The 26259-nt window shown below is 42.9% G+C and overlaps 1 protein-coding gene across 1 annotated transcript in view; it reads right to left on the bottom strand.

The window, feature by feature from the left end:
• Positions 1-24152, bottom strand: part of PDE8B (phosphodiesterase 8B) — a 205955-nt gene extending 181803 nt beyond the window's left edge. Inside the window, exon 1 of the mRNA XM_036308860.1 lies at positions 24018-24152. Within this exon, the coding sequence (XP_036164753.1) occupies positions 24018-24053 (36 nt within the window). The 5' untranslated portion in view covers positions 24054-24152. The remainder of the gene's footprint in view (positions 1-24017) is intronic.
• Positions 24153-26259: the final 2107 nt, after the last annotated feature.

The raw sequence follows: 26259 nt of genomic DNA, 5'->3' as shown, positions 1-26259 counted from the left end.
CGGTCGCCCCCCCCCCCCCCCCCCCGACCCCCCCACTGTCCAAAGGCACCATCCTGGTGCCGCCCTCCAGTGCCCCAGCCTCTCTTCCCCCTGCAACACACACCGGCCGGGCCTGAAGGGCGGGGGGCGAGCGGGGGGGGGGGGGGGGGCACCTTAATAAGCCTTTCATGAAGACACTTAACACATCCCTTAGCAAAACGTCAGGACGCCATCCAGAAATCGTAGGGACCCCATAGCCCAAACCCACCCATCGGATTTGGTCACCTCCCAATACACGCAGAACGCTAAGGAGAGACCTCACGCTTCCACAGTCCCCCAAGCCTTCCACTCTGAAGGCTAAGTTGGATGGCGACTCGGACTTCTTAAGTCCATTCCACATCTACTCATGACCTGGATGTTCATGCCCAGGGGTGGGGGCCTACAGAGGAAGGAACACTTAAACACACAAATTCTCCTAAGATCCAAGGAAATAAACACAAAGAAACTCTCCGTGTGGTTCTTGGTTTTGTCCTCCAGAGTTTTCAACTCTTTCCTGGGTGTCGCTAAATTTTCACCCTGGCTTTACCCCATCCAGTCTCCAGTTGTCAACGTCTCTTGCTCACACTCTGGACAGGGCAGTCAAATGCGCCTTCCATCACTCCCCGGAGGGAGGATACAGGGCTAAGCTTCACTCAAGGAGAGTAAGAACACCTTTAGAAGCAAGGCTGCTGTTCATTCTCCCCTGATGTGAACTGGGAGGTAGAACTGGGAGGCACCACTGCCCATTTATCCACTGGATCTTTCAGTGATTCCTGCCTGCTGCACCGGGATACATGAGATGATCTAAGAAAGGACTCAAGGTAGAGTTGCTTATAAGAGCAAGGGCAAGAACAGTTACAATGCAAAGCACAAAGTCTCCAATTGAAATCATTTACTCGATTCTTCCTTTTCTTTCTCTACCCCTAACGCCGACCTTTGAAGTGATTGGATGAAGGCTTCAAATAACAGTTTCTAACCTTCATAGAGAATCAAGGCGTCACTCCAAATCCCAAATTAGATATTAGAATTCTAATCTAATTCTTCTTTGTTTCTCTTCTCAGTTTAATATTTTGACTTTCCATCTTGGAATCAATATCTGGAAAGAAAGGAAGGAGGAGGGAAGTAGAGAGGGGATGAGGGGGGCAAAGAGGGAGGAAAGATTGAGCAGAGGGAGAAATTGAGCTGGGATAGCAGTCTCAATGAAAGCCTCAGGCTTGTCTACAGGGAAGATCCTGAAGCTGGGAGGGTGCTTCAGCATTGTCCTGAGGTGGAGCCAGGAGGAGGGGCCTTTATTAACCCCACATGGATCAGGAGTTACTCACCATCTAATTTTCTCCACCAGAAAGCTGGCTGTAAGACTGGGTTTATCATAGTCTTCTTGCCTTCTCTTCTCTGGGCAGTTTTATTATAGTAACCGCACTCCAAGAGAAAACTCTGAAAGTAGACATGTGGCATGACATTTGGCATGGCTGTAGATGTCCGAAAATGGCCATCTCAGCAACCTCAGACAAGGTGGCTCTCTTCAGCTGAGGCGATCCCTGCATGGGACTGACAGCTGAGCTGAGGGCTTGCTGCGGGCAGCACTACGCCAGCTGGAGGAGAGAGTCCTTCTTTCCTGGTAGCACAGCTTCCACCAAGGCTCCTTCCAGGCTGCCTGGGTCCATGCTCCCTTGTCCCTATCCATGTCTATAAGAACCCCACACTAAATGGTCAAGACTGAGAGACAAGGACAACCATTCATCTGAAACAGGACTCAGCCTGATGGTGGCTATCTGCTCTACTTCCAAGGGACCATTCAGAATCTGGACAAACATCATCAGAGTTAAATGATAAAATCACTAGTCTCCATACCAATCCCTGATGTAACGCTAAGTCACGAACTAATTGTTCTTAAAGTGTAGCTAGGATTCTCTTATATATACGCATTTTAGTCATTATCCCTCAGGGAGCTACCAATGGCAGCCATTTTTTTTTTTTTAATTTACAGCTAGGCTAAATTTCATGCCACATGTCTACTTTCGGGGTTTTCTCTAGGAATGTGGTTACTATAATGAAACTACGCAGAGAAGGCAAGAAGACTATGATAAAATTGTAATTACAACCAGTTTTCTGGTGGAGAAAACGAAGGGCTCAATCCTGAAGGGACACGTCACACAGAAACAAATTTAGGTTAAACTTTCTACATTAACAAAGAAAAAAAGCCCAGCCGATGTCACTCAAAGGTTGAGCATCGGCCCAGGAACCAAGTGGTCACTGGTTTGATTCCCAGTCAGGACACATGGCTGGGTTGCAGGCTCAATCTCCAATAGAGGGTGTGCAGGAGGCAGCCAATCAATGATGATCCTCTGTCATCAATGCTTCTATCTCTCTATCCCTCTCCCTTCCTCTCTCTCTAAAAGTCAATTTAAAAATATTGAAAAAAAAAGAAAAAAGATTAAGCCTTTACAGAGTAGATAACCTCAAGGTCACTAGTGAATAGGGCTGAGCTGCTTACGTATGTTTAATTGGGCATTTTATACTGGGACCAGTGCCTTTCGCTGACTATGACTCTTCTGTGGGACCAGAAGACGGAATGAGGGAAATGCACGAGGCATACATACTTCCTCCCTGTCCCTGAGGAGCCAATACTTTCAATGTCTTCCTCAGACACACTTCCACTGCCAATTCTGGCTTACTGAAAGGAAAAAAAAAAAATAGTGCAGCCCTCTACTCTGCACCAAGTGTTTGCAGTGGGAATGTGTAACCTGCCCCTGTTGCTGGCACAGACCTGGTCACTGAAACATGTAGAAATGTGCAAATGGAGGAGAGATGGTTTCGCTGAAATCACCCTCTCACTTAGCTCTGAAGCCTGAGTGCTTGCTCGTGTAAGTGATTTCTGGACCAATTCCCATGTCACAGTTTCAATGTATCCCAGGATAACAGCCATCTACAAGCGTAGGCACTGCAGACAAAATGTAGGTTCAAGTTACAGAATAAAGCCAGAAAGACAAACATTATCAAAAAATTGAATTAAGTGGAAAAAAAAAACAACAACTTGCAGTCAATGTCCAAGAAATAAATCAAAAGAAAGCCAACTAAATCAGAAATTTCTTTAAAAACTAAACCTCAGCTATGTCCAGGGTCATCTGAATAGCTTGCATGTTTGTTTTTTTTTTAATATATTTTATTGATTTTTTACAGAGAGGAAGGGAGAGAGATAGAGAGCTAGAAACATCGATGGGAGAGAAACATCAATCAGCTGCCTCCTGCACACCTCCCACTGGGGATGTGCCCGCAACCCAGGTACATGCCCTTGACCGGAATCGAACCTGGGACCCTTCAGTACGCAGGCTGACGCTCCATCCACTGAGCCAAACCGGTTTTGGCAGCTTGCATGTTTTATACTAATATTAAATAAGACTTTCTTTCAGAATTATGGCCCAGAGGCACTGCAAGATTCTAAAAAACTAAGGTTCCTTCCCATTCTAAGATGGTATGACTCTTCCAGAATTCCTAAAGAAGCAGAAAGTGTGACTAATATGTTCTGAATGATTCATAACTATAAAGGTTAAAACAATAGCAGTTTTCTGGTTAATCTTTAGATAACCAAATATTTAATCAACCAATCAACCTTCCAGATCTTCTGGATTAAAACTACTTTCCTAGTGGTGGAGCTTATTGGAAATCTAACCACCTGGTAAGTGGAATGATATAGTTTATTAGGTAGCCAGGTACAGTGGAATGTTGTGGAGGGTTCATTGAACTCAGAGTGAGAAGGGTGAATCTGAACCATGGCGCTGCCTTTTAGAGCTGTAGAACCTCAGGCAAGTCACTGGCAGAATTAAAGGAGGAAGAAAGAAGACAGAAGGTGGAGGACCCTGAAACTTCTTCTATATGTAGTGGAAGTTACTGTCGTTCTACCACCTTAAGAAAACTCCCCATGCCTGGCCGGCATAGCTCAGTGGTTGAGCATCAACTGACTTATGAACCAGGAGATCACAGTTCCATTCCCCGTCAGGGCCCATGGTTGTGGGCTCGATCCCCAGCTGTGGGCATGCAGGAGGCAGCTGATCAATGATTCTCTCTCATCATTGATGTTTCTATCTCTCTCTCCTTTTCCCTTCCTCTCTGAAATCAATAAAATATATATATTTTAAAAAAGAAAACTTCCCATGTGAAAAATCTAGATTTAGAAAACAAACCCACTGCCTTACAAAATAAATTTGTGTTTGTCCAATGTTTAAACATTGGCTTTAAAAAAAAATAGTAGACTACATGACTGCATAAATACTCTTGTTTATCAATAAGCACTTTGAGGTTTTCGGTAGTCTAAGTCAGGGTACAAATTATTAATTCACACCTATTTGACTTAAGATATACACTATGTAAAGCAAAGTATATTCATTTCTGAATTAGTATGACATTTCCTAAATGCCTGATGGGTAATAAGAAAAAGGTTCAGATTTCTAAGCAGGCCCTCTTCTGCTTGTATGCGCACTTTGTTAGGCATACCTTCCACTCCAAAAGATTTCATTACACTACACGATGCCAAAATCATCCATTCATTCATTTGTTCAGCAAATATTTACTGAGTGGTAACTGTGTGTCAGATACTAACTAAGCACTGGGGAATAAGACATAAACAGTCTCTTATGTTGATGGAATAGAGAATATTTATTATGGAGGGTTGGAAGAACAAACAATAATATTCTCAGGTAGTGGTGAAGGTTATATGGGGATCTAAAATAGGTTGATGTGATAGAAAGAGAGTTGGATAGGGTTATGGACATTTTCTCAGGAGATGAAAGCTAAGATTCTCAGAAAACATTATCAAAGGAATATCATTCTTTCTCTACCTCTATCCACTCATCCACACAATTAGAACATTGTTTGAATACCTACCACTATGCCAGGCACTGTGAGGACACAGAAAAGTAAGATCCTCAGTACTGGCTCTCCGGCAGCTCCATCAGGGACACAGATATACACAATGGAAGTGTGTTAACACTTACTATAAAAACATAACCCAAGCCCAGAAAGAAAGATCACTGTGGGTGTAAGTGGAAGTGATGCAGAAGATGTCACGGAGGAGATGGGGTATGGCACTTGGGAAAAAAGGCGGTGTTTGAATAAGTGAAAAAGAGGATAATCTGGAGAGAATAATGGGAGGGAAGACCTCGAGTTGGGAACATACATGGAATGGTCGAAGGACACTGAAATAGATTATTCAAAAGGTGTGTGGTATGGGGGAAGAAAATAGCATTATTTTGGCTGACAAGGTAGACTCTGACCAGGGACCCAACCAAATGCCAGACTGGGGTGTTTGGTGAAATTCTAGTCATTGGGAATCACTGAAGATTTTCAATAAGACTGTGCTTTACAAGTGCTGTTTTACTGAGATAAGTCTAGTTTCATATTCAAAAAGGACTGGTGAAAGGAGTCAGGAATGAAGATCAGTAAAGAGCTATAATAAGCCCTGACCAGTTTGGCTCAGTGGATAGAGCATCAGCCTGCGGACTGAAAGGTCCCGGGTTCGATGCCAGTCAAGGGCATGTACCTTGGTTGCAGGCACATCCCCAGTAGGAGGCAGCTGAACGATGTTTCTCTCTCATTGATGTTTCTAACTCTCTATCTCTCTCCCTTCCTCTCTGTAAAAAATCAATAAAATATATATATTTTTAAAAAGAGCTATAATAATCCTGGAATTGGATAATAAGGGCTGTTATGGACTGAATCGTGTCCCGCTCATAAGTTCATATGTTGAAGCCCCAAATCCCAATGTGAATGTATTTGAAAAGAGGGCCTTTAAGGAGGAAATTTATGTTAAATGAGGTCATAAGAGTGAGGTCTAAATCCAGTAGGACTGGTTTTCTTATTAAGAAGAGGAAGATACACCAGAGCTCTCTCCCTCTCTCTCTCCAGGCCCGCGCAGGAGAAAAGGCCACATGACCAACACTGCAAGAGGGGCCCTATGTCAGCTTCCAGACCCCCCACACTAAGAAGTGCATGGCCCCCTTTTCCAGTGTGGCTAAGGAAACAGTCTATTCGCCAAGACTTCCTTGGGTTTCTCTACAGTATGGTCTACACAGGAGTATGAGTTTCTTGCTTCATGTCCAGATTGCTAAATTCTGTCTTTTGGTACTTCTATTTCAAGGACGGCTTTTGAGCCTTGAAATTTTACTTCTTAACTAGTTAAAGGTGCCTACAGGCTGCAGTTAAGCCCAAGGGCCCTGCATTAGCACCTTCTGTGGTTTTGATGTCTTAATCCTCTGCCTCTGGCTACTGGAGCTGTGAAAGGAAGTGTTCTAGAAGGCTTCTAGCAGAAAGTTTCTTCCTTCTCCAAGTTTGACATTCGCTCAGCAGCATGACACTCCCCGTGTTACACCATGAAACGTCTCCGAGGCAACAGTAGCTGGGGGCATGACTAATTGCTTCTTCATCCCTCATATGATGTGGCTTTGTAATAAATTAAGTTAGATATAGGATACTTTCCAGGGAACTCCATACCAGCAGCTGTCAAACTTTAGCATACATCAGATTTGCTAAAAAAAAATATTTCAGGGTCTGAGAATTTGCACTTCAAACTAGTTTCCAAAAGAAACTGATGCTACTGATCTCAGCTCATACTTTGAAAACCACTGCTATACACAAAGTAAGATATTGCAAAACAAAAACAATGACTAAAAAAACAAAACCTTCACCTGTGATGCTTTCTTTTCTAAAGCATAATATAATTTGTGCTTAAACCTCAGTGTTTCATTGTACAAAGAAATGTCACAAATCACTATCGTCTGGCAATTTATAGGAATTGTAAAGTTGTGGATTTTAGGGCTGTCCCTCTAACGCAGGGACTTCTAAGGACAAGTTTTCAAGAATCTTGCCCTGCCCTGGCCGGGTGTCGCTCAGTTGATTAGTGTCATCCCGTGCACTGAAGGGTCTCAGGTTCTATTCCCAGTCAGGGCACATACCCAGGTTGTGGGTTCGAACCTCAGTTGGGATATGTATGGGAGGCAACCAATCGATGTTTCTCTCTAACATCAATGTTTCTCTATCTATCTATCTATCTATCTATCTATCTATCTATCTATCTATCTATCTCTATCTCCCCACCCCACCCCCCACACTCCTTTCCTCTCTCTGGAATCAATGAAAAAAACATATCCTCAGATAAAAATAAAAAACAGTCTTGCCCTTTCTGAAACATGAGAAGGTGGGGGGTAGGGGGTGGGGGAGGGGGTTATAGAAGTAAACAGTGTTCAAATGCACACAGCAGAACTATATAGATGTACAGTAGAGTAATTGATTTTTTTCTTTTTCTTAATATATAGTATTCAAGCCTAGAAATGTAAACATCAACTAACTTTTAGGAACAATAAATAAAGTTCTAGAAAGCAGTGTCCTGAAGATTGGGAGGAGGAAAACTATGTGAATTCAAGTCAGTGTAAGTACATAAAGCAAATAAAATTATTTTCAGGACACTGGCTGAATAACAATAATAATAAGGGCTACCATTGAGGAGGTGGCTTTCCGTGTTTTATCCCTGTATAAAATCTCTGTGCGTATTATGTATGTCTGTATGCTTCTCTTCTTTTACCCTTTGAATATAAAATCTTTCTCTCTGTTTACTGTTAACCTGAATTTCCCACCAAGCACAGCTAAGGAATTACTTGCTTTCTGCTGAGCACAAAGTCATCACTTATCCTATATAACAAAAGCCTAATATGCTAAGTGTCTGGTTGTCAGGTCGGCTGTTCAACCAATTAAAGTGCAATATGCTATAATTATGTGCTAAGGCCACTCAACTGCTCGCTGTGATGTGCACTGACCACCAGGGGGCAGAAGCTCCGACAGGTAGGTTAGCTTGCTGCTGGGGTCCGGCCAATCGGGACTGAGGGAGACTGGAGGTACACGCTCAGGTGCCCTCCCTCGGTTCCTCCCCGGCTGGCCAACCTCCTGCGTTCCTCCCCAGCCCGATTGTGCACTAGGCTGAGGGACCCCACTGGTGCACAAATTCGTGCACCAGGCTGCTAGTTATAAAAATTCTACATAGCCCTTAAAAACCTATATGTGGCTAAGGCATTTCTCACTGAGATCTAAAAGATAAGATTCAGATTCTTCTTAATGGGGGAGTTTTTTAAACTACCAACATAAACATCAGCTTTAAAAGAAAAAGAAAACTCCCTTCCTCATAAATTAAAGATGGATTGTCATCTGACCCAGTGATCCCACTTCTAGGAATATATCCTAAAAATCCTGAAACACCAATCAGAAAGAATATATGCATCCTTATGTTCATAGCATCATTATTTACAATTGCCAAGATCTGGAAACAGCCCAAGTGCCATCAGTAGATGAGTGGATAAAAAGGATGTGGTACATTTTACACAATAGAATACTACACATCTATAAAAAAAAAAAAAAAGAAGGAACTCTTACCCTTTGCCACAGCATTGGTGGACCTGGAGATTATTATGCTAAGTGAAATCAGCCATAGAAAGACACATACCACATGACCTCACTTATATGTGGAATCTAATAAACAAAATAAGTTGATGAACAAAACAGGACCAGAGGCATGGTTACATGGAACAGACTGACAGATCTCAGAGGGAAGGGATGTGGGGAAGACTGGAAAAGATTAACCAAAGAACTTATATGCATATATGCATAACCCACAGATACAGACAATAATGTGGTGAAGGCCTGGGTTGGGGGTTATGGGGACTGGGTGGAGGGGTGTGGGAAACTGTTTATTGCCTTCACTATCTGATAAGCATAGACAGAGAACCCCCCCCCCCCCCCAAGGCTGGGTGTCTTTGAAGCCCTAGCAAAGGTCAGAGCTAGGCGCCACCTCTATTTGTCCAGACAGTGGTAGCTGAAACTACTCCCCCATTTATTATTATGTAAATCCTTGCTGATGGGCTAGTCTGCTTGTTACTAGGGGGTCACCTGCCTAAGGGCTATGCTATGGGTGCATCCCAGATCAATAAAAGCTTGGTGAGGCCTGAGCACGGAGGAAGTCCTTTGGGACTTGCCGCCTGGTCCCCCAATATTGCAAAATTATCTCGTGTCTTTTTCTCTCATTTGTTGTGCGGCTCCTCTTTCAGATACCGAACCCTACTCCACGCAGAACGTGGAGGGAGTCTTACTCGACAGAGGGGGGGCAAAGGGGAGGAAAACAAGGACATCTGTAATAATATCAACAATAAAAAAAATCCAAAAGAAAAAAATCCCTAGAGTTTAGAAATGAAAATGGCATGTTAGGATAAAAGTAGTGTGAGAATAATCTCCTATTGTTAAATTAGGGAATCAAGCCAGGATTTAAGATTTTCCTTCTCTTAACACTTTTGTGAATGATGTAGCCCAGCTTCGACATCTATACATTTATAAGGCATTTTAAGCACTAAATTTCAGAAAGTTCTGTAAGAAACTCATAGTTCACTATAATTCAGATAGCATAAATTTCCACATTAATTGTACTTTTAATATATTGTTTGTCCTGTATACACAAGTGAATATAAAACATATATACTAATGGGTTAGATATGCTATATCCTCAAGAAGGAAGACTTGTATGGCCACTCTTAGAACTCCAGTTATGAGGGGCTTAGAAATTACTTGTGGGGAAGGTCTGAGAGTCATTTTGGAGCCTATATACTGTATCAAAAAGTCACAAGAGCCCCATTTGGAGTGGGTGTGTGGGAAATGAGATTATGCATAGAAACCACCATGGAAACAGACAATTCTGCAATAATAAACATAAACAATGTAATGAAGCTCTTCCAAGTTACTTTGCAATATCCATACTAGTTCACTTTTTTAAGTATGGAAGAAGAATGAGGAAAAAGAACACAAAACATCTCAGAGTACATCTTCAAATAGATGTGCTGAAGGCCTGGGGTGGAGGTGGTGGGAGCTGGGTGGAGGGGGAAAAGGGAGGAAAATGGGGACATCTGTAATAGTGTCAACAACATTACTATAGTGTCAACAATAAGATGGCAACCGTTTGTGTAGGATCATAAATAAATACTTGTTGCATGGACGTATTTCTGGCTATGATGATGAAACAGGGACCAATTTTACACTCCTGCCATTAATAGCTAAAAAAAAAACCCAGATAAAACATGGAACAAATATCTTCAGACATCACACAATAGGCACTCAGGACTGTCATCCCTTAGAGAAGGGAAACATGAGGTATACAGTACCTCAGCTTTCACCCTCGAGGCACAGTCCACACCTTGGAGTAGGGAAGGAACCCCAGGCAGAATCCAGTGGTATGGCTGACTGGAGGTAACAGAAATCAGAGTTTGGACAGGCTTATGTGGCTGGAATTTATGGGCAGAGTTTCAGAAAGAGGAAGCTGTATAAACAAGGAACATTAGGGGCACTTGAAAGTTTGCTAGATACCAAAATATGCATGATCAGGGTGAAATTCCACAGATCAGGAAGAAAGTGTCTGGAAAGCTGTAAGCTGAACAATTCACAGAGCTCGGATAAACTGGGAGCCATCCAAGTTCTCACCAGCCAGAGCAGAGGGTCCTTACTGACCACTCTGGGCACTCAGTAGAGAACCCAGTGGGTCATGCCTTCATAATAAGGTTAAAGAATGTTTATAAAAAGAAGACGCCAGATGTACCTTTAAAGCTTAAAAAAGAAAATCTTAAAAGGATCCAGAGAAAAAGGACATAATAAATACAGAGGAACAAAGCTAAGAATGACAAACTTCTCATTAGAAACCACAGGCCCTCTGCTGGGCGGGACGGGGTGAAACGCCTGTGTTGTCGCCATGGCGACAAACTCAAGTGTCCCGGCCCTGCTGCCACCATCTTTGTCACAGAGTGACCCTCAATTTGCATATTCCCTCCTTATTGGCTGTGGGTGCCGCCATCTTTGTTATGGAGTTATAGTCAATTTGCATATTCCCTCTCTATTAGATAGGATATCCCCAAAAGAATTAATAAAAGATGTTCAAAAACTTTTACATGAGTGTTCAAAGCAGCAGTATTCACAAGAGCCAAAAGGTTGAAATAACCCAAATGGTTATTAACAGATGAATGAATAAGCAAAATGTGGTAAACTACACGATTATTCAGCCATAAAAAAGTATTGATACGAGATCCAATGTAGATGAACCTTGAAAGCATTATGCTAAGTGAAATAAGCCAAACACAAATAACACAAACAATGGTTTTATTATAAAAAATATCCAGAACAGGCAAATCCAGAGACAGAAAGCAGATTAATGGTTGCCAGGGGCCAAGGGAAGGGGTGAATAGGAGTGATTGCCTAATGGGCATGGGATTTCCTTTTCAAGTGATAAAAATGTTTTGGAACTACACAGTAGTGGTGGTTGCACAACATTGTAAACATAGTTAATACTATTGAATTGTGTACTTTAAAATGGTTATAATGGTGAGCTTAATGCTATGTGTATTTACCACAATAAAAAAAAATCAATCAAGTTCACCACTTTAACAGAATAAGGTGGAAAAAAGATACTATCATATCAACAGATTGGTGAAAAACACTTGACAAACTTGCTACCTATTCATGACAAGAACTCTCAATCAGTTATGGAAAGGAACTTTTTCAATGTGATAAAAAGCATCTATGAAAAACTTACAGGAAGCACCAAACTTAAAAGTGAAAGATTGCTTTTCTCCAAGATCAGGAACAAGGCACAGATGTACATTATCACCAAGACTATATTGGAGTCTCTAACCACTACAATAAAGGAGGAAAAAGAAATAACACATACTCAGATTGAAAAGGAAGAAGTAGAACTGCATTTATTCACAGAAAACACAATTGTACACATAGAAAATCCTAAAGATTACCAAAAAAGCTGCTAAAACATGTGAACTTAGCAAAATTACAACATACAGATCAGTGAACAAAAATTAATTGTATACTATATACTAACAATGAGCAATTGAAAATTGAAATTTAAAATATTATTTACAATTCTATTAAAAAGCATAAAAATTTCTCCCTAGATCTCCACACGGAAAGCTACAACACACTACTAAGAGAAATTAGGAATTCCTAATTTAATAGATATAAATATATTAAATGTCCTTGTATTAGAAAACTCAATATTGCTGATATGTCAATCTCCCTCCATTGATTTATAGACGCAATACAATTCCAACCAAACCATAGCAGGGCTTCAGTTTTGTAGAAATTGGCAAAGTAATTTCTAAAATTTGTGTAGATATGTAAAGGATCTAAAATAGCCAAATGTTCTTTTGAAAAAAAGAACAAAATTGGAAAATAAACAATACTTGAGTTTTAAATTTAATATAAAGCTATAGTAATCAAGACAGAGTGGTACTGGCATAAGACAGGCAAATAAATCAATGGAACAGGAGAGTGTCTATATATAAACTCGTGTTTTTAGGAGAAATTGATTCACAATGAAAGTGCCACAATAATTAAATGGAGAAAGTATAATTTTTTAAACAACTGTGCTAAAATGACCAGATAGCCACATGCAAAAACAAAACAAATAACCGGCAACCCTTACCTTACACCATACACAAATATGACCTCGATCACAGAACTAAAGAAGCTAAAATTAAAAGATTTCTAGAAGTAAACACAGGAGAAAATCTTTAAAAATTGAAGTAGGCAAAGATTTCTTAGAAAGAATATAAAATGCATAGACCGTAAAAAGAAGATAAACGGAAATTCATCAAAATTGTAAAAGACTGCTCTTTTAAAGATAACTTTAAGAAAATTAAAAGGCAAGTCAAAGACTAGAAGAAATATATATTTAAAGACTGGTATCAAGAATATATAAAGCCCTGACCAGGCTGCTCAGTTGGTTGAGCATCGTCATCCAGGAGACCAAAAAGTTTGCGGGTTTGATTCCAGGTCAGGGCACATACCCAGGTTACAGGTTCAATTCCCGACTAGGGTGTGTGTGGGAGGCAACTGATTGATATTTCTCTCTCACATTGATGTTTCTCTCTCTCCCTTCCTCTGTCTGAAATCAATAACAAATAAAGAATACATTAAAAATTCTTATAATAAATAATCAGAAGGCAAATAACTCAATTAAAAATTGAACAAAACATTTGGAATACACTTCACAATATAAGACATTAAAATGGCTAGTAAGCATGTGGAAAAAATGCTCAGCATCATTAGTCATCAGTGAGATGCAAGTAAAACCACAATGTGATATCACTATACATCTATTAAAATGGCTTAAATGTAAAAGACTGACAATACCAAGTGATAATAAGGATGTAGAGTGACTGGAATGCTCATACATTGCTGATGGGAATGTAAATTGGTATAATCACTTTTGGAAAAGAGTCTGAGTGTTTTATTAAACAACTAGAGGCCTGGTGCATGGATTTGTGCACCGGTGGGGTCCCTCGGCCTGGCCTGCACCCTCTCACAATCTGGGACCCCTCCGAGGATGTCGGACTGCTAGTTTCAGCATGATCCTCGCAGGCCAGGCCGAGGGACCCCACCAGTGCACCAATCCGTGCATCAGGCATCGAGTATGCATATCAGATCTTTGGTTAATCTCCTCCTGCCCCCTTTCCCTCTGAGATTCATCAGTCTGTTCCATGTTTCTATGCCTGTGGGTTGAGGGTCTGCCCCCTGGTGGTCAGTGCATGTCATAGCTACTGGTTGAACGGTCGAGTGATTGCTTAGGCATAGATGATAGATAGAGATAGATAGATAGATAGATAGATAGATAGATAGATAGATAGATAGATATATAGATACTTACCAGATAACCATGAAGTTTCACTTCGAAGCATTCGCCCAAGAGAAATGAAAACATATGCCCAAAAGGCTTGTCCACAATAGCTTTAAAAATAATAGTCAAAAACTGGAAACAATGCATATTTTCATTACCAGGTGAATAAATGAATTATAGCACATTCATAATATGGAATACTACTCAATGATAAAATGTGATAAACGACTGATACACATGGCAACATGGACAAATGTCAAAATCATTACACAAGGTGAAAGAAGACAAACACAAAAGGCTACATTTATGATTTCATTGATATGAAACTCCAGAGAAAGATAAATCTAGTCTACCAGAATAAACAGATCAGTGGCTACTTGAAATTTATGGTAAAGGTTGAGAATGGACTGGGAAGGATCACAAGGGACAGGATGATAGAACTGTTTTATATTTAGATTGTGGTAATGATTATATGGACATATTATATGACAAATTCTGTCAAAACTCACAAATTACAAACTTTAATGGTGTATCTTTACAGCATGCAAGGTCCTCTGCAGCCTGGCCCTCCATGACCTCTCTGATCTCAGCTCCTATTGCCCTGCCCTTGCTCTCACTTTCATGCCACCCTGGTCACCTTGCTGTACTTTGAACATTCAGACGCACACCTTGAAGGCCTTTGCATCTGCTATTCCTCTTGCTTGGAATGTGCTTCCCAACTATCCACCTGGCTCACTAGCCACTTCCTTCAGGCCTCAGCTCAAATGTTACTTTTCCAGGGAGGCCTTCTCTGACTACTCTTAATAAAGCAAAATTTTTTCATGCCATCTTGGGAGTTCTTTCCTGCTTTATCTCCTCTGGGGCACATACCACCATCTGACTTTCTCTTTCATTCTTTAGCATCTCTCTCCACACCAGAAAGTAAACCCCAAGAGGTGAGAAACTTTGTCTGACACACACTGGATGCTCAATAATTACTTGTTGTATGAACAATAGAAGCCTGCTCCTTCTACAGATGATAAGGCAGAGGGAAGAAGTGACCATCCTCAGTTGCCTGCACCCTCCTCCACTGCTCCAGTCTGACCTCCAGATCTTGCGTGGACAGAGACAAGTCCTGCAGACCAAGCATATGCCCCTAAAGGCAGGGCTTTGGAAAAAACAGGAAGGCCAGCTACACCTGAGTCAAGGCAAGAGGCCATCTGGGTGTTTGAGGCAGGTGAGGATGGACAACTCAGCAGTCCTCTCCCTCCCTCCTCTAAAGGCCACATTTTCCACTCCAATATGCTGACCAAACTGTGACAGCACAACATGATATTGATTCTCTCAGCCCTCGGGCCATCCATGCAAGGTGGAGTGCACACAGAGCCTGTCCCCTGACTCCCCTGTTCCAGACAGCACTGTCATTGTCCTCTACATGCTGCGATGCAAAAGGGCTGGGGCACAGCACACTCTTCTTCCTCCAAGCAGCCCTCCCCTCTACTTCTTTCACTATCTTCTCCCACCTTCCCGCTTCCATTCCTCTTGTGCAATCCCTGCAGCCACGGGATCTGGGTGAGCTGTGGCCTTTCTGACAGAATGTATTCCCACAACATGAGTGACAGCTTGTTGAGAACTCCGGTGCATGCCATGTCAAAAGATCTGAAATGCCCTCTCTTAAAGGAAAAGCCTGCTCAATAAAAGACAGACGGCGAAAATACTTCAGTGGCTGCTGTCCCTCAGAAAATGCTAATCTGGGATAAACCCAAGTTCTTGCTCTTCAACACCTGAAAATGTGTATTAAAAAAATTATGTGCTTCAGGCAGAAATGCTGTTGGATGGGCTGTTTGACAAAGAGGCTCCTAGTAAACCCTTTGTCAATATTATTTATCTCAATCTTGCTAGGGCAGGATCTAGAACTCCTCAACCTTCTAAAGAATCTGTTGTGCAGTTTTCAAAACAGAGGAAATTTGATGAAAGCTACCTGAAGTATTTAATTTTCCTCTTTAAATTCCATTTCATTGCAAGGAAGAAGGTCTTGAGAATTTTCTTTAAAAAAGAAAAACAGCCAAAACCGGTTTGGCTCAGTGGATAGAGCGTCGGCCTGCGGACTGAAAGGTCCCAGGTTCGATTCCGGTCAAGGGCATGTACCTGGGTTGCGGGCACATCCCCAGTAGGAGATGTGCAGGAGGCAGCTGATCGATGTTTCTCTCTCATCGATGTTTCTAACTCTCTATCTCTCTCCCTTCCTCTCTGTAAAAAATCAATAAAATATATTTAAAAAAAAAAAAAAGAAAAACAGAACTAAATGGAACTAGAAAACAGATCCTAAAAACTTAGAGAAATCATTTTTCCTATTATTTAATAAGCCATGGCTAATTGCACATATGTACAAGGTAAAGAACTCATGCAGTATTAACACATTTATTAGGTCACTTTCCCAGCAATGTCCCAACCATTTTCTCAGTAATGCTCTCCCTAGATCTCTCTCAGGAGTAATATTTACAGTGAAAAATATTGGCTGGCCATGTGTGCTACACGATTGCTTTTTCACCCATTTGTATCTCAGTTTAATTTTCTTAGTCATCTAGGAAAATTTTTGAAAACTCAATGATCAACTAGGGTAAGGGACTAGCGTACGGCAAGCAAGGCAGCTAGGCCACAAGATGTAAGGAGGCACTTACTCTCGGATGCTGGCCCTGCACTTAACTTAAGGGCCTCCTAAGTTTTGCTTCCTGGCCTCCTCACTCCTACGGAGGTGTGCAATCTCTGGGTCAAGCAAGTGACCTACGTCACCATTATGGAAGCTGGGGTCTGACAATACCCAGGTCAGAGGAAGTGTACCTTGGTGTCGCCAGGGGAAAATGGACTGCTTGAGAGACAGGACACCTGGGTTCCATTCCCTTCTTCAAAACTTTTGCCGTATGTCATCAAATCTAAGACACCATCACTTTATGTACTAGTAAGAAAAAAGTGCTGCTCATTAAACTATGATATAATGGCCTAATGACAGTCCTATACTTATGATCCAAGAATTGGCCTGGCTAGTGTGGCTCAGTGGTTGAGCATCAACCAATATACTAAGAGGTCACCAGTCAGGGCATATGCACAGTTGTGGGCTTGATCCCCAGTAGGCGATGTGCAGGAGGCAGCCCATTGATGTTTCTCTCTCTCTATCCCACTCCCTTCCTGTCTCCCTAAAAATCAATAAAAAATAAATAAATACACACACACACACACACACACATATATTTTTAAAGACACAAGAATTGGTCCCACTAGCCTCTCACAGCTTTGATTTTTTTCATATATACTGAGGAATTAGGTCATTCCTCTTGCCTTTGGTTTAATTATTTGACTTGTGATAGGTAATCCTTTTGCACATATCTAAATCACAAAACATGAATCTAGCTTTATGTACTGGTGGGTACCTTTTCTTTATTGAAAGCACTTGGCTGCTACTTTTCAAAAGGATAAAACAAAACTGAAATTGCATCATTCCTCCAATGACAAATATTTGCTTTATCAATATCTGTATAACCGTGTAAAAAAATGTTTTGTTTCAAAGCCAAATCACAGTGGAACCTTTTGAAGTCATCTTAACCAGCAATTAAACTCAACACATACTAGCAACAATGCACCTACGTTGATTGAAATGTCAAATCTGTTGAAAAGATTAAAGCCTAAAACTGAGTGGACGCATTCCTTGGCAATGACAAGTGCATCGCAACCACTGCCTGGCCAAGACAGATCGATAAGATGCTGCCCCACCAGCAGCCGTGGTCATGAATTCAGACTGGCTATCAAGTCACAAGACACACTTGGCTTTAATCTAGCACTTCACTCAGCTTTATGGTAAGAAAAAGGGCAGGAATAAAGTATGCACAGTCTCTGCTGACTCATAGGGAGGCCCTGCAACTACCCACAATGCAGTCTTCGCTTCCCTCCACCACATGGAGGATGGACAGTTGCTGGGGATGAGGTATATGGTTCACCTATCCCAGGGAAGCTACTGTCTTGGTTTCCTACTGGCCTCTATACTGCTCCAGTCCTGCAGGCCCAAGGCCACATGACAACTCCAAGCTCTCCCAGTCCAGGTGCAGTCATAGGAATCTGCACAATAGGAGTTTCACAATAAGACAGATAATCCACCACAGGTATTGAGCAATCCACACGTATCTTAACTCCTATGTTTCCAAGGAAAGATGCTGTGAGAAGGTCAGTCTGCGGTCATCTTCCCAGACAGGTTAATAGGAACAGTTTCCAGGCCTAACTCTCAGGTGCCATGGACTGTGGAACATGTCCCAATTCCAGGGTCATTACAAGGGGAAAGGGTACATCTCAGAAAAAAACAGAAATGCTGCTTTTACAAATCATTTTAACTGCCAACCCTATTTGCTTCAACTGAAGTGTGGATGATAATATTAAGGGGCTATTTAAGGGAACAGTCTTGTGCTTGTTTTCCGCTCTCGAATCTAATTGTGAACCTATGACTTTACTGGATGTGAGCTGTTGGACTTTCAAAGTGGTCATGCAAGGACTATCCCATCAGGCACACATGCCTCTCAGGCATGCACTGGAGGCTCTGGCAGCTTGAGTAGCAAAGTCCCTGGGTTGTCTGTGCCCTTGGGGCATGGTCTGGGGCAATCACATTGGGCCTGAAGGGTGCCAGGAGCTTCTGAAATTGCAAGTAATAACAGCCACCGATTTTCATACCCTAGTGTATACCAAGCACTCTACCTCCTTTATCTCATTTAATTATGACAATAACCCTGTGAGGTATTACTCTTCCCATATGAGGAAACACTGCTGATGTGGATGAAAAAAGAGATTCCATGAAAAGTAACCTCACAGGTGATCTGATCATAAACTCCTAACTGGGCAGGTCATGGGGGATAGTCATGCCCTAGACATATAACCTTTTAATAACAGCTTTATCTATCTTTATCTATGCTTTGAGTAAGCCCTGTCCATTGTTTCTGTGCATCTAGGTTAACACACCTTTGAAATAAACCGTAACCATCCGCAAGAGAGCCCATAATCTTGTTCACTATCCTGCAATCCAATCTCCACCTTGCTTTCCCCCATCTCCATGGAATCTTCCTTAATTACAAATGCGTAAAAGAAAACGCAAACTGTTATTCTTTGGAGCATTTGAGATCTTGCTCTCCAGCATATGTCGTCAGTTTGGCTCAAATAAACTCATTAAAATTCTCTACATGTTTGGGTGGTCTTAAATTGACACTGGTAAACGGTGGAGCTGGAATTAGAACCCAGGAGATCTGCTTCAGAGTTCATGCTCTTAACCACCATGCTCACCACCTCTCACCTACAGTCACCGTGTCTCACGTTAGATTCAACGCCGTTACTTGATGTAAGTAGCAACATTGTGCCCCTTTAAACAACAACCAGGGAACTCAGAAAATAACACCTTTGTTAATCCACGGGGGGATGTGATGTGAAGAGGGAGAAGACTCCATAATGTGGCATCAGAAGCAAATTGGTCTCCTCAAATAAAGACAAGGTGACTAAACCTCAGTGCGATCTGACAGAGACAATGTGTTATGTGCTGAATTGTGCCCCACCCCCCAAATTCACAGATTGAAGTCCTAGCCCCTGATACTTCAGGATGTAACTGTATTTGGAGATAGGGCCTAAAGTTGGTGATTAATATTAAATAAGGTTATTAGAGTGGGTCCTATTCCAGTATGACTGGTGCCTTTAGAGGAAGAGGTTAGGACACAGACAGAGGGAAGACCATGTGAAGATGCAGAGAGAAGACAGGGAAGGGTAGCAGAATGCGCCACCCCAAAATATTCCTCTTTGGCTTAAGGATTATTTTGAGCTGATCATTTTTTCAGCAACTGCACAGAGGAGGAGCTCTGAAAAGAGAGTAGAAGTTGCCCTTTTGCAAGGAAAAGTTGCATTAGAAAGGGGCCTGTACCAGGAAGAGAGCTATTGCCAGAAATCACTTACTCATCTGAGAGACTTATCTGCATGGCAGGGCAACCTTTGTTCACCAAACATTTGCTCTTCTCACCTTTCATGCTTGATGCCCCAGATCCTATTTCTTTCCTTAGCTCAGGATAGTAAGTATATAAGCCTCAATTGTCTGGCTGCCTTTTGAGTCTTGTATCTTCTGAGTCTTATGGGGCTCCCATGCGTCATTTTAAAAGTTTTTCTTCTTTTAATCTGTCTTTTATTAAATGGGGGTGGGGGTGGGGGAGGGGGTCTCAGCCAAGAACCTAGAAGAGTGGAGGGAAAATTATTTTTCCTCCCCTACGGTGGCCACCTACCAGCCAAGGAGAGAGGCTCTGAGAAGAAACCAACTCTGCCAACAACTTGATTGTGGACTTACAGCCTCCAGAACTGGGAGGAAGTCAATTTCTGTTGTATGAGCCTCCCACTATGTGGTGCTTTGTCATGGCAGCCCTAGCAAACTCATGCGCAACGCTATGATTCACCATGCCATTTCCTCTTGCTAGACACAGGAAACAACATTTCCAACTTTCCATGCATTGGAGTGAGGTCCATGTAACTAATGGTGACCAAAGGACTGCAACTAAAAGAAATATGCTTCATTCCTGGACTGAGGCACTGAAGAGGAGGTGTGAATTTCCATAGTCTCTCTCCTCCCCTGCATGGGACCATGGAAACTACATGTTCTAGACCAGCGATTTTCAACCAGAATGCCACAAGAATTTTTAAAACAAGCAATACCTGACTATGTAATCAGGGGCACTGACCTCTTTTCCCTTAGATTGTCAAATAAAAAGATGATAACAGCCAACACAGCCATAACTGTCCAGTGTGAATGAGTCAAAATTATACCCATTTTTTATCAGATAGGAAAAAATGTATTTTTTGGTGTGCAGCAGAATTTTAGTTATTAGCTTATGTGTGCCATGAGATGAAAAAGGTTGAAAATCGCTGCAGTTACAAGATGGCAGAGCGCCTGTCAGTCTGGCCCCTTACATAATTGTGTGGAGCTGGGAATTCTGCTCACCTGCTTTGGACATATAATGTGAATGAGAAGTAAACACTTTTTAAGCAACTGAGGCTTCAGATGTTAATTTGTAACTGCAGCCTAGCCTTATCTCACACACAAATCTAGCTCAGAAAAGCCAGAGTACCAAAAACAGGTATTTCAGAAGTTCATGTGCCATTAGGTGAACGCACATTAATTTTCTGGTTTTGTAGGTTAAAAAATAGTCAAATATGGAAAATTTCATTTGCTCAACTTCTAGTTGTACATATTTCCACAAAAGACATTGACAATAAGTCCTACCACCCCTGGTTTACAGACGATACATCTGAGACTCATTCAGATTCACTGATTTACCAAAAGCCCAAAAATATGTTACCAGAAGAACTGGAGCACAAACCAGAAATTACATTTCTTTTTGTGAAGGCAAGTTGGCAATATCTATTAAAAAGAACATATCAAATAGTAACCATGCTCTTTCACATGGCAATTCTACCCACCAGGAATATCGGAGAACAGGCATACACAAATATATAAGTAAGAATATTCACTAAGCTAGCACTATATATGTGATTGTGAAGATTTAGAAATATTCCAAATGCTCATCCACAGGAAATTGGTTAAATAATCTATGGTTCGTCCGTCTGCACTCAACTCAAGTGTTAAAAAGGAAGAGGTCGATCTCTTTGCTCACACGAAAAGATAACCAAGTCATATTGATAAAAGCAAGAAAGGATAAATTAGAAAAGGAAAATTACCACTCGTAAAAGACTTATTAACCTCCATGCACTGACCCTTAGTAGGCACATTTCCGCCTCCCTTTCTCCCCCCTCTTGCATATTGCTTCCATCATTGTAAATAAGGCCAAGGAGCTGGTCCTACCACCTACCAGCTGTGTAAACTCAGGCAAGAGGCTTCAGTTCCCTCATCTGTAAAACTGAAAAAAATAATAGTACTTCCTTCAGAAGGTACTAATAGGATAACATGAGAATAGCTACAAAAACTGGGTAGAAAAATGCTTGGCACATAGGAAGTGCTTAATAGATATTCATCATTATGGTAATGAAGATGATATTCATCTCTGGGACCAGAAAAAAAAAGTTTGCTTGTAGTTTGTGTTGTGTTTATTTCTGCTTTAAAAAAAAAAATCTCTTTAAACAAATTATCTAGGAAGAAACATAATAAATCACCCTGCTTATTTCCCTTCCTGAAATTAAATAAAAGGTCAATCAATTCTAGCAATATTAAGCATTCCAATATTTAATGTAGATTTTAAAGATGATTTTATTATTTCATTACCAAACTGATAAGCTGCTTTTCAGAGAAGTTAATATTAATGGAGTCATTCACATGTAAATAAATTCTTTATCAGGTATAACTTCCACAATATTTGCTGCACACTCAGCCCTCTTTGACAGAGGGATCAACTTGGGGCTTCTCCTCTACTCATTTGTTTAACAAGGTGGTTCAGGAAAGGGTCTTTCAAATGCCGAGGAAGAAGGTTTATGCAATCACACCCTAACTTAAATAGGACTTTCTATTTGAGGTCCTTCACTGTGTATTCTTAGTATTAACTAAACCAGCCAGGCTTATATCCACAGACGTTAAGCCTGAAAGATTTGGGGAGCTCCATAAACAGGTTGGTATTAAAATTCAGATCACCCACGGTTCTGATCCAGTGTCTTTTCAGTCCATGGATGCTCTGTGGGACCAGTACAATCTAGACTACAAAGAACTACTAAGCATGCACAGACTTTCCAAGCTTGGCAATTCACTGCCACAGTGGACCCCAGAAGCAACGCCTTTCTGTGGCAGCTGAGGCCCAGACAGGTTGTGTGGCTTGCCCAAAGTTGCACAGCTGGTCAGTGGTATCATTAGGGCCAGAACTGGCTTCCTAATGCATGCTCTTTCCACTGCTGGCGAATTATCATTCTTACGTTTTTTGCTTCTTGGAAAACGGAGCTAAGTTAAAATAGCTCTTCAAGGTCGCAGGGGCAGTCAAGCAGAACTTACAGTGCCAGCCCACAGATTATAAAATCCTAGAGAGGGAGAGTCCTCTGCCCCTTACCTACCCCCCACGGGCCCTGTGTAAATGTTTTTCTTGACTGTCTCCCAACACAAGATTTAGAGGAAGTCTCTCTTCTAGATCAGCACTACGTGTTTAACTTCAGGTTCTGACACCAGCATCAGAAACTGCCAGAGCAGGCACGCCCTCCAGCGCCCTGACCTGGTAGTGGCCTGCAGAGGCTGCAGGGGCACATAGACACCCACTGCCGCACTGTGGTGGTCTTGCAGCCCTAGCAACTCGCAGTCCGTCCATAGCTACTTGTCAGCGACCTTTTTTCTGTGGTTGGCAACCTGGCGCCAGGAAACTGGTGTCAGATGGAACTGGAAGCAGAATGGATGGGCATGGCTAATCTAGAGGGTATACAGAGAAGCCTATTGAAGGCTGAGGACCCCCAGTCAAGCCTTTGAAAGGCTGGTGCACGCCTCACCTCCTGCAATGGCCCAGGGGATCGCGTCTACTTGATCCAGGTAACTAAGTGCACTTCAGGTGACATTGTCCCCTTGGACACAGCGCCCCTCCCTGAGCCTGAGACCGTTGTCGTTGGCCCTTGCCGGCGACCCACGGCATGAGTCCCTTCTTTGTGCCCATGTTCCATCTTCCCGACATGAGGCGGGTAGTTTGAACCTCACGCTAGGTCTGTCTGTCTCAGGAGCTGCGCGCAGGTCCAAGTGGGTTCCGGGATCCCTGCGTCCAGGGCGCTTCAGGGAGGGCGCGGAAGCTTCACACGCCAGAGCACCCCGCTCCTCGCTGGGGTCTGGGGCTCTTGGGGATTAGCTTCCCGGAAGGGGGGCAGGTATGCTGCCACAGGAAGCTCGGAGAGGAAAGCGGGGGCACAGCAGCGCGCAGAGAGCGTGGGAACTCGGGCACAACAGAAGCCCGTGGGGCTGGCCCGACCTCGCCATAGCCCGGGAGAGCGCGCGACAGCAGTGCAGCGCCTACAGCCAGGGGCAGCTGGCGGTGGGCGACTGTTACTATTCGTAAGTTTAAGCCTGGTGGTTACACCAGAGACTCGAGGTGCTTCCCTCCTAGGAAGGAAGAAGGGGGTTGGGCACCTGGACACCTGGAGACTAGTGGGAAACAGAAAAAAAAAAAAAGAAAAAAAAAGAACCCTTCCCACAGCGGGGGTGCCTGAAGGGGGCCCAGGGACAGCTCTAGGGTTCTGCCTGTGCCTCCCGCGCGCGCGCCTAACGCAGCTCGCCCCGAGCGCCTGGGTGCCCAGGTGGAATGGGGCGGCCCTTGGACGTGCAGACCCCGCGCGGGACGCTCACCTGGCGGGCGCTTGGCCCGCAGCGAGGATGGTCCATGCCAGCAGCGGGCGGCTGTTGGGCGCCCTGGTGGTGCCCTTGCCCCACGCCGCAGCCCGGCACAGAGGGCACAGGGCTGCCGCACCCTGCACCCAGGTCTGGCGACCACGTGAAGGTCTGTCGATCAGACGGACTCTGGCCGCTAGCCTGAACCTCTTGGAGCCTTCACTCCCAAGGCACAGGCACGTCCAAGGCCGGACGGTGCCTGGGTCCTAGCGCCCCTCCTAGGGTGTGGAGCCCCGACTTCGAGCCTGATTAAAGCTCCCCCCAAGGGGCTCCGCTCCCAGCAGAGCCTCTCCTGCGACCCCCACCCTCACCCCCCTTCTCTGCAGGGAATTCGAGTCTTGATGGAGCTGCTGAGCCTGGAGCCTTTCTTGGGATTCGTGATCAGCAGGCGCCAGCCTCCTCCTCACCGTGCCCACCCTTCTCTGCCCTCATCTCCTTGTGCCTACATCCCCGAGAAAACGCTGAAGGTCAGACTTTCCTCCTTCCCCAATTCAAATTTGAACACACTATTATTTTAAAGAGATTCTAAAACCAGAGACCTTAGTCATAAAGATATATACTATATAACCAAGATCGTTCTTCCTCGTAGCAAAGGAGGACGTTGGTATTCAAGTGAATACCTAAACGGCACTGTGTGAGTGTGTCCATGGATTGTCCTTCCCTGTTCACTGTGTGGACAACTGCCCCACCTGAGTCAAACGTGAACCAAACCGAAGGTGCTGCTCCTCTTCCTGTCCCCCTCCCAATCTGTTTAAGGAGCTGGAATCAAATGACCCGGCAGATAGGAAGCTTTCAGGCACTTTCAAAAAGTAATTTGCAAGGCCTTTCCTTTCTCAGCTGCCCACGGGGGGCTGGATCAGCACAGCCAAAATCAAGATCAACAACAGCAATCTTGTCCTGCTGGCTTTCTCATCCAGAGAGGCTAGTGAGATTTCTAATTGCAGAAAAGGAAAGCAAGTCAATTTTAGAAGTAAAACCTAGTTCACAGGACACAGAGAGAGACAAGAAGAAACATTATTATTTTGGTGTTAGTCATAATCTATAAAGGCCTACGATAAAGTATGAGACTTTTTATAGACATTTTTTAAGGAGCTCAAAGTATTTTCTCTCATAAGCACTCTTCTCTGTGTGAACTCTAAGGTGGTCCCTAATTATCCCCGCCTCCTGGTGTTCATACCTTTGTGGAATGCCCTCCCCTTTGTGGAGGGGAGGGGGGAATTTATGACTTGCTTGCTACCCACAGAGTATGGCAAAAGTGATGAGGTATCACTTCAGTGATTATATTACAGTCTTACCAGGAGACTCTCTCTTGCTGGCTTTAATAAAGTAAGAAACCATGTTGGGAGGTCATATGGCAAGGAACTAATGGTGCCACTGGCCAAGAGCAGAGGCCCTTAGTCCAACAAACTGAAAGAAACTATATCCTGCCAACAACCAGGAGAGTTTCAGAATGAACCCTTCCCTAGTTGAGCCTTGAGATGAGACTGCAGCCCGTTAACCCAGACCCAACAAAGCCATGCCCATACTTCTGATACACAGAAACTGTGAGATAATAAATATGTGTTGTTTAAGCCACAAAATGTGTGGTAATTTATATGCAACAGCAAAATTAATATATTTCCTCCTTCCACAGATAGGAAAGTGAGGCAAAGAGGGATTAGGTAGAAGGGCTAAGGTCATTTAAATTAGCTGCATAATTTATCATTATTTCATAGTCGTGGCCTTTTAGGCCCTATATAGACAAGGAAAAGCAGAAAGCAAAGACATCAGAAAGTGAAAGGTCAAGTTTAGGGGGAGGGGGGGAAGGTGAGGAGTATAAAACAACTGAAGAACTTCGAAAACTGCCTAGCAGGTCAAAAGGCAGTTTGAAAAGCTCAGGGGGTAAATGGACTCAAGCACAAAACACAAATATTTTTAGAAAGAAAAGTAAATAAAAGTAAAACAAGAAAAATAATAAAGAGACAATGGGGAAAGGTAAAAGCACCAAATCCTCCGAATCCCTTTTCTAATTATCTATGAATGAAAAACAAAAGCCACATTATTCACCCCAGTAAGTGTGGGGATTTTCCAGAAGAGCTGCTCAGGAAGTACTAGGAGGCTATCTGCACACGGTACATTCCTGTGCAACCAGCAGGTTGTCTACTGTTCCCAAGATAGTGCATAAAAACAGACGGTGTCTCACACTATGAGCCAGAGGCCT

This window comes from Myotis myotis, unplaced genomic scaffold (assembly GCF_014108235.1).
Source record: "Myotis myotis isolate mMyoMyo1 unplaced genomic scaffold, mMyoMyo1.p scaffold_m19_p_5, whole genome shotgun sequence".
NCBI classification, from domain to species: domain Eukaryota; kingdom Metazoa; phylum Chordata; class Mammalia; order Chiroptera; family Vespertilionidae; genus Myotis; species Myotis myotis.
Note: the sequence above shows the minus strand (reverse complement) of the source record. Positions and strands in the feature narration are given on the sequence as shown.